The sequence below is a fragment of the Numenius arquata genome, chromosome 6 (genome assembly GCF_964106895.1).
Source record: "Numenius arquata chromosome 6, bNumArq3.hap1.1, whole genome shotgun sequence".
Taxonomy (NCBI): domain Eukaryota; kingdom Metazoa; phylum Chordata; class Aves; order Charadriiformes; family Scolopacidae; genus Numenius; species Numenius arquata.
Window position 1 is genome coordinate 42,818,832 of NC_133581.1, and position 17,329 is coordinate 42,836,160.

The window sequence follows — 17,329 nt, forward strand, 5'->3', positions numbered from 1 at the left end:
CAAAATTTTGTGTCTTTCTGAAAACCCCAATTCATGGAACCTTGTGACTTTTTGACATAGCAACAAGTGTGGATTTCTCTATGGCACCTGTGTATCAAAACTAAAGCCTAATAAAGGTTAGAAACTGACATTTTAAACTCACTTCCTGCAGGTTATTATGGCGTGACTGGAACTGACAGCAGAAAGATGTCCTGTTATGCCTCTGGGTGTTTTCATCAATACATGCAGGTTTCTAACCAGTCAAGCATTAAGATCCTGATCCTGCAAGCACTTGTACCTGTTCAGAATCCCACTTTGAATGCAAACAATCTGTTCTGGAAATTCAGGTGGTGCAGGTTCGGAGTCACAGGCTGTGACAGTGGCAGTGTGCTGGCCACAATGGGCTCTGCTAAAGGGAAAACTGTAGCCCATGTGGATCATCTGTCATGGTAAACCTATGCCTGAACTTCAGCAAATTTTCATGGACTGTATGTATTTTTGAAATGATCATCTGCATTTGCTATGAATACTCTGGGTTTGCATTAGTCACTGAAGATGGGACAATCACCAAAGATGGGAAAGGGGGGAAAGCACCCACAACAGGAAGCAGGGAGCCAGAAAGATGCCCCAAGGACAGAGGACAGATTGCAATAAATGGCAGAGCGTGCTAAGGAAGGGGGTGCTAACAGGACTTTTCCACCCTAAGAAATGCTAGTTTCCTTTCTCCCGTACAGTCTCTTTGAACTTAAAAGCACTACATCCTAAATGTACACCCTTTGATAGCAATTCAGGCTCGGTGGCCTGTGAAATATCTGCCTCCCCACCTCCTCTTATGTGGTTAGTACCTGCCACAGCACAGCAGGACTGCTGCCCGTCCCCATCTGGTAAGCACAAAAAGGGGAAAAACATGTATGATTTCATCTACACTATGCGACTGCTCAGTTTTCTCTGTGCCAAGCTAAAACATGAGGTGGACTCGGCAGCATTAGGTTTACAATTGGACTCGATCTTCAAGGTCTTTCCCAACCTAAATGATTCTATGTTTGCTTCTAGGCTCTCACCTGCTATAAGCCAGCACACAAGCACCCAAATTTCTGACTCCATGGGCTCCATCCGCGCATCTTGATGTGACAGTGGGCTGCCAAACTCCTAGCAAAAACTTTGGAGAGCTGGGGGGAGAAGGAGGTCTAGGACCTCTTCATAGCTGGGAACCAACCAGTTGCTGTGGAGCCCTACCATACCATTGTGGGGCTCTGGAGTCCTGTGGTCATCCAGTAATGCCCAGCTCAGCTGCTATGGTTTGGCTTTACCAGCAGCCTCAGCACCAGCTGCCCCTGTGACCACTGTAGTCCCATTAAAGGATCCAAACACCGTACGTATAGTGTTAGAAGACGTGTAACATCCAAGTCTGGCTACCCTGAGGTAAGCTGGTCACTCAACAACTTTTTCACCTCCATAGTGCGTCTTTCCAGAAGCACCCTGAGCACTGCTGCCCTCAAGAAGGCCTGGAGACCTGGCGGGTGCCACAGCAACACTGTGTGGTGAGGCCAGCTGGGCTATCCCACAGCATGTGGGCACAGGCCGGCAGCCTCTGTCCCCTCTCCCACCCCAGAGTGGCAGGACAGTCCCACAGCCCCCTGGACCCGTCGCTTCCCCTGAGGGATGCTGACCCCACAGGAAGGCAGGCAGGCAGGCTGTGGCGCCGAGCCAGAAATGGCCGGCCTGGCGTGTGGGGCAGACCGGCCGGTGCGACACTCCCAGCCACAGCAAACCGCGGCCTTCGAGCAACCGCCGCGCCACGATCCTTCCGCCATCCCCTTGTCCACTTCGCCGCCCCGTCTCCCTCCGCCCCCCGCCCAGCTGCGCGCCGCGTTTTGACCCGCGCAGGCCGCCGTAGCGCGGCCGGGCGGCCGTCCCGGGGATGCGGGCGGCGCTGCGGCCGCCGGGGGGAGCGGCAGGGCGGCGCGGGCGGGCGGCGCTCGCCGCTGGGCTCCCGGGGCCGGCGCGGCGGGCGGCCTCGACCCCCCGCTTCTGGTCGAGGCCCGACACTGGCGGAGCCGCCCCCTTCGCTGCCGCCGCCTCTGAGGGAACGGCCCCCGCCCCGCCCGCGGGGGCGGCCCGCGCCGCGGCCCCTCCTCGGGGGAGGCCGGCTGCATGGGCAGGCGCTGCGGGGCACCGTGGTCGCCGGCCTCGCCGGTAGAGCCGCTCCTGGGCACCAGGTAGGAGAGGTTTAACGCGGCGGGTTAGGCTGGGGGCGGGGGTAGGGATGGGGGGGAAGAGAAGCGTCTCCTCAGCCCGCAGTGCCGCCGCCGCCGGGAGAGGGGCCGGCGGTTCTGCTGGCTTGGACGTTTCTCTCTTCCTCTCTTCATCTCCTTCTCTCCTCTCTTTCCCCTTCTCTCTTTCTCGCTCTCTCTTCCCCCCGCCCACATTTTGCATGGAAGCCGGGAGGATAATTTACTGCCGGCTTTGACTGGATCCCTCTTCTCCCTCCCCCCCTTCCCTGCGGCCACCGCCGGGGCTTTGGGAAAGGTGAAGGTTTTAGCCGGGGGTCTGTAGTCGTTGGCGGCAGTTACAGTTCCTCCTGGATCCCCTTTTTAAGTGGGGGGTGCGGGGATGCGAAATATTATATGCCTTTATTGTCAGCTATCTCCCACTGTATGTGTGCACTTAAAGCAGAGCTAAATTTGTGAGAGTTAAAAACTCACTTCCTCGCGTTTATTCTCACTGTGCTTCTGCGACTTGGCATTTAATAGTCGAGCACAGCGTTGTGCTTTTCCAGAGTGTGAAGCCTAAGGTGGAATGGATGGTGTATGGAGCAAAAGCAAAGGGCTGGATGGACCCTGCTAATGGACTCCAACGGTGGGAATTTCTGTCTTTGTCATAAGATGATACTGAAGTGTAAAACGTGTAAATTTTGGATCTGCGAATTGGTTTTAATGTGCTAATTGATACTAAAAGGATGATAATTTTTGTGGAAGCCTCTGAGAATAAGTAATACTGCACCCATCCTTATCATAATCTCTTTTCTTCTGGTATTTCTTGCGAAGAATGAGGCTAGAATTTGTTGTGAATGTCGTATTGACCCACGGGTGCATCTTTCAGTTTAGATTACTGCTGATTTGATCCTCTGGAATCTGCAAAAGGAAAGTCTGCCAGCCTCTGTGAATAGCTTTGCAGTGTAACAGGAGTGGAGTTCCCGAGCAGAATCGCTGAGAGATATGTGAACGAGTATAAGCAAAGCTGAGCACATCGGTATTTCTGCCTCAAACCTGGGCTCCTTCCCCAGGCACAGTTCGTGTGTGGGGTGACACCCTCTTGGCACCTGGAGATGATGTCGGTCGAAGGGTCTACAATAACAAGTCGGATCAAAAATCTGCTTCGCTCTCCTTCCATTAAGCTGAGGAGAAGCAAGCCTGGGAACAAGCGTGAAGATATAGGCAGCAAGGTGAGTGCTGTGTGGTGTCGCTAGCATGCTATAACTTTGTTGCCTAAGTACTAACAATACTGCTTTGGGAGACCTGGTGTGACTGTTGAGTGATGCAGAGCAACTGATATGTGACTGTAGTCTGTCTTTTAGTTGGGGTCTTTACTGTGCTTCAGCTCCTTGCTAAAGCCCAGATCCCTCTTCTGAAACACACTCTTTTTGCTTGTGTGGTGTGTAACCAGTCTGTATCAGAACGCTTTTGGCATTTCCCACACTGTGGTCTGTGGAGTTGTTACAGCTGACTGATGGGAGAAACAATGCTGCCTCTTCCTCCATGTTTCCAACAGCTAACCTGTGTTACTGGCAGCTAACAACACACTTACACTGTTCTTCTGTGTAAGCGATCACTCTCAGCCCTGCAACGGAGTGTTCTTTGAGCATGTGGGGAAGGGTAGGATGATCTGAAAGATGGAGGATGTGAGACATCTCTTGGAGGTGACTGTTCTGATGGGGTCTGTGTTCCACAGGCCTGGATGCGCTTTCTTCTGTGTGCTTCAGACACCCTTCCCTTGGGGATGTCTTGTCTGGGGTATAATTGCTTCTACCCGAAAAATCCATCCATTCTTCCTGGTGTTGCGGAGGATTCCTGACAAGTAGTCACTCACTGGGAATTGGCTGGTGTCGTGAGAAGAGGAGGGTGACTTAACCCTGGCTGCAGGGGGAACAGGAGCTGGGTGGAATTGCCTTGTGCTGACAGCAGGCACCTCTGAGTCAGGGCAACTCGGTCTGTCCCTGCCACTGATTCACCTGTAACCCTGGGCAAGTCACTCAGCCTTTGTGTAGTGCTTTCTCTCTCCATAAATAGAAAACTAAATCCCTCCCCCCTTGTGAAGACTCACTAATAAATAAGAAATCCTTGTAATCCATGACTGCAAAGTGCATTTGTCTCAGAATAGTAGCGCTTCAAAAGTTAGCTGCTGGAGTGAAGTGTAGAAACTGTAGGGGAAACAAATGACACTATGGCCTGTCCCCAGCGTGAAATCCTGTTCTCAAAATTCTAGTTCAGGTCAGAGATCCCCTGAGATGGCTGTTTGATACCAAAGAGCACAATATTCTTCCCTTGCAAAGCAAGCGAAAAACCTGCTTGGCTTCCTCAAAGCTGTCTAGAGGAGAGTCCTTGGTGTTTTTGCGTGACCTCGGTATGTGCATGTGTGTGCTGCATTTAATGCAGCCTGTGGACCGCCAGTGAAGCGTGCTTTGTAGCCATTGCTGAAGAGCAGTTCGTTGATCTATATTCTGCAGAGACCTCTGTCAGAAGAGCCAAAAGCCACCTGTACCACCACGTACAGCGGGCATTGGATTCTGGCTCTGTGAAAAGGAGCTGAGGTCTGCCTACCCCTTTTCAGAGTGGGGACCTGCTATCAACCCCTGGTATTCTCTGGTACCTGGTTTTTTTTGTTTGGTTGGTTTTGTTTGTTACCTTGCACATGCCTTTTGGAACAGCTCCATTGTATCTCTCTTGCTGTCTCCCAGTGTGCAGCCAGGGCTGTCTGATCTGCTGGGAATATCATGGATTCATTCTACACCATCAAATTAGGGTTTGAGGGCTTGATTTTGTGTATCTTATTAGTAAGAGCAGTTAATCAGTGAGACGCAGAGGAACTGCTGGGGAGTTTGCTGGTAGAAGTAATTTGTCATGAGAAGGAATGCTGGTGTTGGTTTCCCAAAGCATTCTGCTCTGAATTTCCCTCAAATGAGTTATGTCCTGTCTTCAGTGGGACAGCTGGGGTGGGCAAGGCAGAAAGGAGTAGGCTCCTTACCAAAGATCCAACAGAAGAACTTCGCCTGTTTGATACCTGTGGAGATGCTCCCTCCGCTATGTGTGTGCTCCTCTGCCTTCCAAGGTGAAAAGCGGCTCTACTTTTCTAAAATAGGAGGAAACAGATCCCCCCAGTCTGCTATTTGGTATGGGTGTAAACCCCTTGGGACTGAAATTGAGCATCATACACATCACCCCCAAAGGATCTTTGCTGACCTGCAGAAAGGGCTTTCCAGGCATCTTTGTCTCTTGAGCTTTTTGACAAATGACTGCTCTAAGAGATGCGTGTGACTCTAGCCATGTGGAGCTATGGATGGGCCTGTGAAGCTGGGAGCTTTGGCTGGTCATCTCTGCTGAATGCTGCTTGGTTATATAGGATGGAGCAGGACTATTGCCCTAGATTAATGCCTGAAAGGTGATACTGTGCTTTGTACATGCAGATGTAGGTGAAGAGCAAGCCCTCAACAGCTCTGTGGTTCCTCTGAGTCCCTCAGGCTTTTATTGCAGCCAGCTGTTTGGTTTAAGATGGACAAGCACCCTCAGTGGCACTGCCTTGACTTCCATGAGCTGCGATTTTTCCCCTCTAGTGGAAAGTGTCCCTGCTCTCTCCTAAACATCCCTGTGGCGGTGGGAGGCCCGTCAGGCTGTCTCAGTGGTTAGGGACAGACCCCTTGGGCAGTTTGTCATGCTGAAGAGAAGCCCTGTGAAAATTGGCTCCTTTCAGTGAAGCAGCCATGTAATGCTGGGCTGGCCGTGGGCAGCCTGTGGGAGGCTGGCTCCGCAGAGACCTGTTTGTGCATTGCTCTGGAAGGGGGAGTGTGGGTAAATACAGAGATTTTGCATGAGGGCTGTGCGGGACATGCCATGTGTTACTTGGGCACTGTACAAGAGAGAACTTGTTTTGTGACTTTTATTAGGACTTATTCCTTGCCTATAATTAATGCATGGTTTTACTGCGCAGCCCCAGGAGATCTCTGCAGGAGTAAAACTAAGGAACCAATACGTAATCATGGATATTTTAGAAAAAATAATAGATAAAATAAGGGATGTCTTTAAGTAAAGCTTGCTGACAAATTTGATGTAGTGTTCAGTTTTGTTGCTGCTTTTTAAAAACAACTTTTGTTTTGTGGGAGTCCTGATTTTTGTTGCTGCCTGACTAGCTCTGTGTTTAGACTTTGTGTGTGTGTATGTGTGTTCTGATGTTTGTGGCTTGAATCCACTTTTCCTGGCTTCTCCAGATCTCCATTTCTCGTGTTGAACCAATACAGACCTAGAGTACGGTGGCTTACGCCTGGGTCCGTTGATTGTTGGGATTGTAACCTGTCAGTCTGGTGGCTGGAAGCTAAAATTTCCTCAGATAAGTTGGTTGGCCCGAGTTCAATTTCTAGAGGATTACTAGCCCTACCAGAATCCCCACCGTCCATCTGCTCACCATGCTTGTGATTCCAGTAGAGACACAGGGTTGAAAACTGGGCACTGAGGGTCTTTGAGGCAGCGTCGGTCACCGGGACGGCGCGGAAGCAAAGGGTTGAGCCATCTCCCTTTGCTGAAATGGCCCTGGTTGCTGTAGAACCCTGTAGCTTGGTTACACAGACATAACGTACCTGAGCAGGTACGGATCCTGCAGGGGATGTTCATATTGTTAAGCTTTACTCTTGTAAATATAAGCATCTTTTTAAGTGATGTACCTCTGTGTGTGTGTGTGTGTGGGGGGGGGGTGTCCTCAGTCAAACCAGATTATGAATGTCAACGTAGAAACAAATTGCTACAAAACCTGCTACAAGCTTTTATCTAGAAGTGTTAAGCCAGTGAGTCAAACACACACATTTGGAATTTGCTGCTTGTTTCTTTGATCTCTACTGTTTTTTCTAAACCAGGAATATTTCAAGTTGCCGGTTTAAAAGAGTGCTTTGACTAAAACCTGATGTTCCCCAGCAGGAAGTCATTCAGCACCGGGACTGTTTTATTGTGATCTCCCCTCACCAAGCGTCCTGCGAGCATGTGCAGCTGAAGTGCCTGTTCTGCTCCATGATGCTGGGCTGGACTGGGTGGCTCTGCAAAACCTTTTTGAGAGCTTTTGTTCTGAAAATGAGCCCTGACTAAGTTGTTCCTAGTGGGACAAGGTTTCTTGTCCTCCTTTGGTGAGGTGTGGTCAGTTCTTACTGCCAGCCTCTGGGCTGCCATCAGCCTGGTTAGGGCAGCAGTAAAACGTATGCCTGTTTCTGTCTCCTGCTGGTGAGCAGGACGTGCACAGGCACAGATTTAAGAGGGAAGCAGACCCATGGAAGCTTGAGACCTGTTGTGCCTTGTTATGCCCCTCACATTGCCAACACAGTTCCTCAATCCCCTGAGAAGCTGCAGGTCTCGTCTAGGATCACAAACTGTCCTGGGCACAGGAGAGTGGAGTAATATTTCTGGCCTAGCTGTAGCTTCCTGCCTTCAGCACACAGTCCTTTTTGTTTGAAAATATTCTAGCTTCCAACATGAATCAGTTTAGACCACTACTGGTCTTAACCAGATCAGCTGAGAACTGCTGAACCTGAACTGGAACAGAACCAAAAAACACACGAGTTTGATTCACTGATATAAATGCTTCAAAAATCATCACCTCTTATTAAATCGTTTAAGGTGCAGCTGAGGCTTGTTGCTAGTTGAAGTCTTTGGGAACAACTTGGTCCTGCAGCAGCAGAGCTTGCTGGATTCCTCGTGGGCAGCATTTCCCAGGGAAATGGGATGCAGGGCTGAGCAGCCTGGCTGTGTGGGTGAGGCAGAGAGCAGCCTGTCTCATGCTGCCACAAGCTCTTCTTTTGGCAGGATTTGGAAGGGTCTTTTACATAACGATGGTGCTTTTGAGGGGCTGTTCAGGGCGGTGTTGCCCTGTTCCCCTTCTTCACTCCGCTGGACTCTGAGCTGTGCTCAGCCCGCCAGCTCTGGGATCAGCGGAGCCAGTAGCACAGCTGAGAGGGTGCATCTAACCCTGGTCTGGCCTTCTGCTGCTGTGCCTGTTCTGCTTCAAAGCTTACACCCATGAATGTTGCTTGGCCCCAGTTGATAGCCAGGGATCTCTCACAGCTCTACACGACTCAGTCTAAACACACCCAATTGCTTCAATAGCTTAGGGACTGCTGTCCAGAGATAAAAGGGATTTCACATCTGTCTCTGGTTGGGCTTATAAGTGTCTCTTAAAGCAGAGAGCAAAGGCTAGTTAGCTTCTTCATAGCCAGCCCTGCATGTCAGTGGCCATCCATATCTGTGGATAAAGTCAGTGGAACAGCTGAAAGTGACATAGCTCAGGGTCTGAATCCCTCCCTACTGGGCTGCTCTGGTCCCTTTTCCTTCATCCTCAAGTACATGGTGCTCAAGATGACCCTGTGTTTGTTAACAATTTCACGCACAGGTTTTCCTTGCTCCATTTTTCATTCTCTGCATGTTATGCCTTGTCCTGAAATTACAGGGTGATCTGGCTACTCTGGCTACTTCTCCTGGCCTGAATTGGAGCCGAACATGACTTAGCCACAGGGCATATCAAAGCCAAAGTTTTTCTGCTGGTGGACTTCAGCACCAATAGCTTCTGGTTCTTGAAGTATGGTGGATATAAAAGCATATAGCTATTCTACATGTTTAGTTTTGCAGCCTGCAACTGCATTCATGAACCATTGTGACCCTTCTCACCAATCTTGAGACAAGATCCACCCTTCTGTCTACCCCTAAATAATGTGCTGTCTTGACCATGAAAGACAGCAGGAAGACCCTTCATGGCAGGGGGGAAATGATGATGTGTTAACAGCTGGGGTGCAGTCACATAAATAACACAAACCAGGTCATTTGCTAAGTGAGTTTAAATGGTTATTCCTTCCCTTGGGTGGTCACGTGCTGCTTTCCTGGATGGTCTTTTAGATCTGCAGAAGTCTTGGCCTGCATGTTGTTCTTCACCTCCTTCAGATGAGATGGGTATGCTGAGAAGGCACGTGGGACTTAGCTAACCTGGCTGGAGAGACGTGTAAGCAGGTTTTACTCTGGCCCTGCTGTGCTGGATAAGCCGTAAACATATAGATTGACAACCCCCTTTTGCCTGTGGGCTGTTGTTCTGCAGTGAGCTGTGAAGTATGTGGTGTTTTGCCAAAGACCTGGCTGGGATGGTAAGATGGCAGAAGTCAGGGCTGGTCAGAGGGGTTGCAGGTGGTACATTTACTGCTTGCTGGTCAGAGCTGTTGTTCAGTGTGGTGCAGGGAAGGCTGGTGGAGAAAGGCATCCACAGACACAGTGGAAAGAGACTTCCTCCAAAGCATACCATCTGTTTCACCAGCTGTGTGCTTGGCACTCCCTATGGTGTATCACCTCATTTGGTTCAGGAGGACAGAAGAGTTGAAGTGATGGAGTCGGGCCAGGTTGGACCACTATCTGCTCAAGGGTTTGCAAGTACCCATAAAATTACTTGTATTTTTTTTTCACTCTGTGTCAAGTAGAAAGCAACTACAGGACATCACTGCCATTTCCAGCTGAGAAAGTAATGGTCAGCGTTTTGTTGGCCTGGCAAATCTGAGGAGATAGTTTGCTTCCTGTTCATCAGGTCTTAGGAAGAAGTTGCTTGATTAGCCTTGGTACAATTTTCTCTGTGAGAGTGAAAGCAAACACCATGTACTAGCTAGTCTTTGGCTTTTTTAAAAGGTTTCTTGTCTTCATGCTTGGGGCAGGGAGTGGCGCTTACATGGGGCACAAGCAGCGCTTAGCAGAATGAAGCCCTGATATTACTGCTGAGTTACCCCAGCTAAGGTCTGAATAATTAACTAGCACCAAGCCTAGTTTCAGTCACTTCAGGCTTCTGCTTGTGTCTGATGTACCTGCCTCTGCAGAGCTGGAAGTTTCTGAGGGCTCCTGTACATGCGTAGCAGGGTTGGGGTGTGCTCTCTGCTATGGTTTCCAGCTCCAGATGTGGGCTGGTCCCTGCTCCTGAAACCCCGTGGGCCCTGCTGAGGCTGTACACACCAAAGGGTGGCTACTGCAATTCAGAAAAACCTCCCACTATTTCCTTTCACCACAGCGCTGTTTAGCCTTCCGCTGAGCATGTCTGCATGTTGTGCAAAGGAAAATTTAGCTGAGGCCTGCGGCTGTTGTAACCAGCAATGGATCTGTGCTATGTGATCTGTATTCAAAATTATTAGTGTAAAGGTAAGTCCCTGCTAATATTCATATGACCATAGGCTGCAGGAGCATCCTATCTCTACCTTGCTTTGGTGAGTGAGCGTTGAACAGACGTGATAAAGTAGACCCAGCCCAGAGGAGCTTCAGGTTTAAGCCTGGAGAAAAAAAAAAAAAAGTGGAGGGGGGAATGGAACATGCTTTTCCTATACAGACATGGCTCCAAACTCTCACAGGAAGTCTGAGGCAGACCTAGAAATTGAATCCTGATCCTCTGAGGCCAAATCTTAGCCTTAGCCACAAAACCCAGCCTCTTGCAGATTACCAGGGATGTTTCTCACCTCTCCCATGTGAAGACTGTGTGTTCATTTAGGATTATTTGCTTAAAAGTCCCCAAACATTGCTGTTGTAAATGCTGACTTGGTTCCATTGTCACTAATGATTTCAGTAGCTCTGGTGATGATGACTTTCCAACAGGCTCAAGCAGATTAAGCACCATATGAATTAGAGCTGTGGAAACCCCAGTAAGCCTTGTAATTTTGCTAGTGTCCCAGGAGACCAGTGCTGTTGTTAGTTACTGTGGGGAAACTCCAATTGAAAATAGTACTATAGAAAAATCTATGAACTGCTGTTGTAGTTGCAGTTTCCAAGCCAATAGCAATAAAAGCCATTCCTGCTTGTTCTCCCAAATACAGTATTAAAATTCTCAATTGGTCAAGAAGGCTAATGTGATTTAACAACTAATATGAGACGTCTTACCTGGTGGAATTTGAAAAATAACATTCCTTCCTTACAGAGGTGGTTCTTTACTTTCTGCATCTCTCAAACACTTTGCGTAGTTAGGCTGAAACTTCCCCCATCATGAATCCAGAGAGACTCCTTTCTCTGGAATAAAGTAGATTGTTGGGGGTTGCATAGCAGTAGAGAGTCACAACATTAACAAATGCCTTGAGAGGAGGCAGACGGAGGAGTTTTGGAAAGAAGAAGAAAGCAACTTTATGGCAGTGTCAATAGATTCAAGGATGCAGACTCGTAAAGCTCTCTGCTTCTGTTTGCCTTCCAAGTAGGCACTGTGAAAAACAGTGCTGCCTGTTCAGAAACCCTCCCCTAAGGACAGCACAGGGCAGTTGTTTGAAGTGCCAGTACTGAAGTGTTACCTGCCTCTCCTGTGCTCAACAGTGGTAGCCTTTGAGCTCTCCCAAGAGCTTTGAAATGGGTTGGTCACCTTTGAGTAGCGCATAAGGGGCCGCTTGCCTTTGAAGTCCTGTTTGTACTAGGGATGCTTTCATTTGCCATTAAAAAAATAAAAAGCACCATTGCTCAGCCCAGGACTTTGCTCCAAAGGAGCTGGAGTTCTTTACATGGTCCCTAACATTGAAGAGGCCTGAAGGTGAAAGGAGTGTGTGGAAGACCTGCCTCCTTATTTGGTGACTACTCTTGGTGCTCAGAACTTGCTGTGCTCTGTGCTTCAGCCCTGACTATGCTGTGGGGCTGAGACCTGGACCATAAGGGGATGGGGATGGTGTCAGAGGTATCCAGAGGGGGCGTGACTGTAAGAGTGTACTGGGCCAACACTTGCCTGTGCCAGAAACAATTTGCAAGCTGAGCTTCCACGACAAGCTATCTTAATGGTGACACAACATCAAAAGAGTCTGTTGAATGATCCTTTCCCTCAAAGAAACAGGCTATACCAGTAAAAGGACCTTTTTCTTCCAGTTGTATTGCATCAATATTAGCATTTTTCCTGCAAGAGCTTGGTCTGGGCTAAGAGTGACGTTTTTCATGCCACTAACCGATGCTTCTGTGCTGCTGAAATGTGTAAATGTAGAGTCAACCTTGAAACAGTGCTGTGTATTTTTTTAAATGCAGTTAATGGTTTTGGGTTCTGTGCTCGCTCTTCAGACTGTCTCTGAGCCTCTTTTTTCCTCAATGTAAAACAGACAGGAGGATACTTATCCACTTACTGCAAAGTGTCCCAGCATCCAGGGCTTTAAAACAGCTGTGTAACTCCTTGCATTTGGCTTATCTCCCAGTTTTGAACTAGATATAGTGGTCTCCAGCGCAGTTGTTTCAAAACTGCTTTGGAGGTGTCATCCTTCTTGAGCAGCTGGGTCCAAAAGCATTGCTGACTGTAAACTGGAACTGACAAATTTGGGATCTGCTTTGTTTGTTTAAGCCCCTCTGGTCCCAGCTCACCTGGTTTTCTTGGACAGAATCATGGCCAGACACGCTGCAAAAACGGTTCTGTGTGTCTTGCCTTACCATGAGGGCTGGCTTGAGGGTGTTTCCCTGTCCTGCACCCCAAACCCCGCTATGGGAGTGGTGGTGGAGGGGTATGGGGACAAGGCGACATAAAACACTCTTAATGAAATACATTAACAAATATTTCCAATGAATGTGCGGTGTGCCTCAACGGATGTAGCTGTTCTGAAAATCCTGATCTGCTTTTGAGGCTGGAATTGGGATTCCACCTTCTCCTGCACCGGGAGGATAATCTTCCTCCCTGATAATCCATGGTTTGCGCAGCGTGTCTCTGCAGGCCTCCTGAGCTAAGCTGTTGAGGTGCATTTCACACGCAATCAGCGGTGCGAATAACTGGTGCTGGGGGAGGACGAGGGTAGGGTACTCCGGGCTAGAGGTAGCTTTCTTCAGCTTCCTCGCTGCTGGCTGCTTTGGCTCTGGTTTTGGCTGTAGCTTCTGGAAGAGCTGGTCTCCTGCATCACCGTTGTGGTGGGTGGTTTATAGATGCTTGCTTTGTGAAGTTCTTGGCCCGCTTTCTGTAGCGGGGCTAGAGATAAGCTTTTGATGTCCGAGCCCCAGGGGTAATGGCTTCAAACTGAAAGAGGGGAGATTTAGATTAGATACCAGGAAGAAATTTTTCACTCTGATGGTGGTGAGACACTGGAACAGGTTGCCCAGGGAAGCTGTGGATGCCTCATCCCTGGAGGTGTTCAAGGCCAGGCTGGATGGCGCTTTGAGCAACCTGGTCTATTGGGAAGTGTCCATGGGTGTTGGAACTCGATGATCTTTAAGGTCCCTTCCAACCTAAACCATTCTGTGATTCCATGGTAAATACTTTTTTGATGGAGCAATTGGTGGAAAACAGAGCACGTGCTGGGGGAGAAGATGCAGGGCCTGGACTATCTCTGCTGTGCGTCGGAGCTACTCCAGGTCCTTGGAATTAACATCTCTGCCCAGGAGCGTCTGAATGTAAACACGACCGTTAATAAAATGGCCAGCGGGCTGATTTATGGCCTCCTGCAAGGCGTGCTGGAGCGGAGGCGAGAGCCGGCAGGCGACGCGGCACCCGTCCGGGGCTGCAGTTGCACGGCCTGGCCTGCCCGTTCGCTGCTTGCCGGCAGGTTCGCGGAGTGGGCGTGCTCCTTCTGCCCTCGCTTCTCACTCCCTCCGCCGTTCCAGCGCTGCCCCGGCCGCTGCAGCCGCGCCGGAGCCCTCCCTCCATCCCTCCCTTCATCCCTCCCGGCTGGTTCGGTCTCCGGCCGGGCCGGCTCCCGGCGCGGTGCCGCGGGAGGGGCGGTGCCTGCGGGCCTCCCGTGGCCATGGAGACGCCGGCCGGCCAATGGGAGACGAGGGGGCGGGGCGTCGTGGCCCCGCCCCCGGGCGGCCGCGGCGCGTCGTGTGCTCGGCGCTGGATTTCATAGGATTTCATAGGATCGTGGTATGGTTCGGGGTGGAAGGGACCTTAAAGATCAACGAGTTCCAACCTCCCTTCCATGGGCAGGGACATCTCCCACCAGACCAGGTTACTCAAATAAATCCTGTCATTTTGTATATAACAGGTATCATCCCCCACGTTTACTGAAAAATGGTGTCTAGAATGATAGTTAAAAGGAGAAAAGGAAAGTCCCCCACATTTAAACAGCAACTTTAACAAAAATAGCAGAAATGGTTTGTAATAGATAATAAAAAAAAAAAAAAAAGTGTAATTTGAACTGTGGAAAATGAAAGCAATTTTAACACTGGTATGTTTTTGCAAAATTGCATTTACCAGCATTTGGGAGGGCTCCTCTGGGCATTGCTGTCCCGATGCTCTTCTCAGGGACTGCACCCTTGGGTAAGCCCTTGCCAGTTAATTTAAATACAGGATTTGGAAAAAAATGGACAAACCAAGCTTCCAGTCTAGACAAACCCTATATTATGTGCTCATAGTCTCTGTCTCCAGACTGTGTCTGGTCCTTCATGGTGGAGCTGTGGTGACCAAGGTTGCAGGCTGACCAGTAAGGCTGGAAGAGAGCACCAGGTTGCTTTGTGGTAGAGGATGTGGTTGTACGAGATGCACTGGGCAGCTTCCAGCTCTGCGACTCTGCTGAGGGTACTGAATTGTCTTGTTAGTTCAGGAAAATCTGCCTCTTTCTTTAGGGAAAGAAAAGCATTTTTCAGGACACCTGGCACCTGGGGAACTCTGAGGTCACCAGGGATGGAGAAATAACTGCTTTGCTGCCGAGAGTCCTGTGATACTCCTATGGGAAGAGTGCTTGCTGCGATAAGGCATTTAGTTTTGCTGTCAGTGCTTTCCAGAGGTTTAAAACAGTTGGGAACACTCATCACCTACTGCCTAAAGGTTTGTTGGCAAGCAACAAGAAACTCTTTTCTTTCTCCTTGTAGTTTTTTTCTGGCTCTTAGGGCCTGTTGTATGGGGAGGAGCAACCCGGCCTGCCTTAGCCAGCAGCCCTGGCTAAGGAGGGGAGGAGGCTGTGTAAGGAATACTGTAAAAGAGGAGCCGGTATTCCTGCCCTGGGCTGTGGGGAACGGTGTTGTGGGCCTGGAGCATGTTTGTGTAGCTTTTGGGATTAGTTGAGTCGGGGAGCTCTCATGCTGAGGAGATGGCAGAACTGTAAATCATCAGTGATCTTATGTAAGCTGTGGAAGCAGTTAGGGCAGAAGGAAGGGTTTAGGAACAAAATCCATTATAAGATGTCAAAGTGGGTGATTTCCCTTGCTGGGGAGGGGGTCTTGTCTATGGGCAGCAGAGGGAACACTGCCTATGTGTTGTGGCCATCGCTCTGGAAGAGGGATTTACTTTCAGGTCTGCTGCTTGGGTTCTGTCCTGTCTCCTGCCCTCCCACTCTCCAGTGTGATTTAATTTGGATGCTTTTCTCAGATCCCCAGAAAGGAAAGTACTGTAAACAGCTGCCAAGCAGGATTTTGCATTGTAGAGCATACTTAAATGCTGGGGCCTGGTTGAATGATGGTATGAGTATGTTTCTATTTTTCTGCGTGTGTGTGTTTAATAGGAAGAACATATTCTGTTCTGGTTGAGTGTATGTTACTTTTCTTAGTGTGCCTGTTAGTACAGTAACTTACAACCCACTCTTTTCCCCTGCTTATAAAGTGACACTGGTATTGTGTTACAGCTGTAATGTACACAAAGTTTTGCACAACTCTTCGTGTAACATTTTTACAGTCATGATGACCTTGCAGGGTTTAAAAGAAAGCAATGCAAACTCTGGCACCATTCCTTTGGATACTTAAACATGTGCTTAATTTTGTGTGAGGTAGTATGAGCGTGAGTAGTTCATTTCATCCAATGGCTGTAAGGATAAGTGCCTCTGTGGCTGATTATAAGGTCAGAGTCCATATGTGATGATTCATTTCATGCACATGACTGTATGTGTGTGCATGCCTTATATGTATATCATGCAGTTGTCTTTATCATGTTGTTTTGACCAGCTCAGCTGCACTTTGTCCGTTAATCCATATTCCCTGGGCATGTTGCTAACCAGTCCTGTGAAGCCTGGAACAGAGACTATTTCTCTTTCCCTGTTTCCCATCTGCCAAATAAACAGTTAAGGAGAGAAATTCCATTTTTCTTTTGTACCCCCGTCATCTTCCCCAAAATGTGAATGAGGTTTCCCCTTTTCTCCCCAGTTAGAGCCTCCCTGACAGAGCCTCCTCTGATCCAAGCAAGATTGCTGACCTGACATGTTCAGGAAGGACAATTTCATCCCTGAAGTTACAAACAGATTTATGCAATGAAAGGATAAAGCCAGGTAATTTATACCCCAGGACAAGAGACACCCGTCTCTGCAGAGGACTGAGATGGTGGTCATTAACTTTTCTGCATCACATAACCAAAGATGCTGTGTCTTTTTAGATACTTCTGAAGTATTGATTTTGCTTTCTTCCTCTTTAAGTCCAGTCCCATTGGATTCAGACACAAGAAAAAGCAAGATTATTTTTTTTAAAAAACCACATTAATTTCTCTCTCCCCCCCTTCAAGTATTTAGCTGTTGCAGAGAAAAATGTGATGAAAGGTGGTTTTAATCTATACTGGAAAGACTGGCAGAGCTGTCTTTGCAGCCCTTGAGAGGGACAATCTGGTGAAAGGCATGGTAGTTACCACCTGGTAGTTGTCTACGTGTGATGGCAGAAGCACCCACCTTTAGGAGGGGGAATGTAGCAGGCACTGCGTCTCCCTGTGGGCTGCTGCCTGGGGTTTGCTCACCCGGGGTCACGTTAAAACCTTGGCCTAGTGCTGGGATCAGCATCCTGTGGGTTTTCAGCAGGCACCTCGCTCATCTATGTGTCACTGAGGTTCCTGCAACCACCACCAGGGGAAGTACATTTTGCATGTTGGTCTGGGGCTCCTGCGCCTTGCCCTTCTTGTTTCTTCTCAGTACTGAAGTCAGACCCATTAAAATATGGTAGCACTACTGATATTTTCAGTGCAAGCAGGGTTTGCAAACAGAGCTATCTGACTATCTTCTCTTTGTCCAGCCCTTAAGTTTATAAGATTACTTTAAAATGCAAGTGGATACTGGCAGATGCTCTATGTATTACATGTCTGCCCTTATGCTGCCACACACCCTGGTCACCTCTATGTAGTCTCTTGGCAGTCAGACACTATATCTTGATGTGACAAGCGCTGGCTGTTAACTTACAGCTATAAATCTGTTGGGGCTACAGTGGAAGTCTGTCAGTGCTGTGCAGGTGGCGAGTGGCTTGCT

At 49.0% G+C, this 17,329-nt stretch overlaps 1 protein-coding gene across 1 annotated transcript in view; it reads left to right on the forward strand.

The window, feature by feature from the left end:
• Positions 1-3,307: 3,307 nt before the first annotated feature.
• The window catches only part of MAPKBP1 (mitogen-activated protein kinase binding protein 1), a 104,575-nt gene continuing 90,553 nt past the window's right edge, over positions 3,308-17,329 (forward strand). The window contains exon 1 of the mRNA XM_074148884.1: positions 3,308-3,424. Coding sequence (XP_074004985.1) covers positions 3,308-3,424 — 117 coding nt within the window. The remainder of the gene's footprint in view (positions 3,425-17,329) is intronic.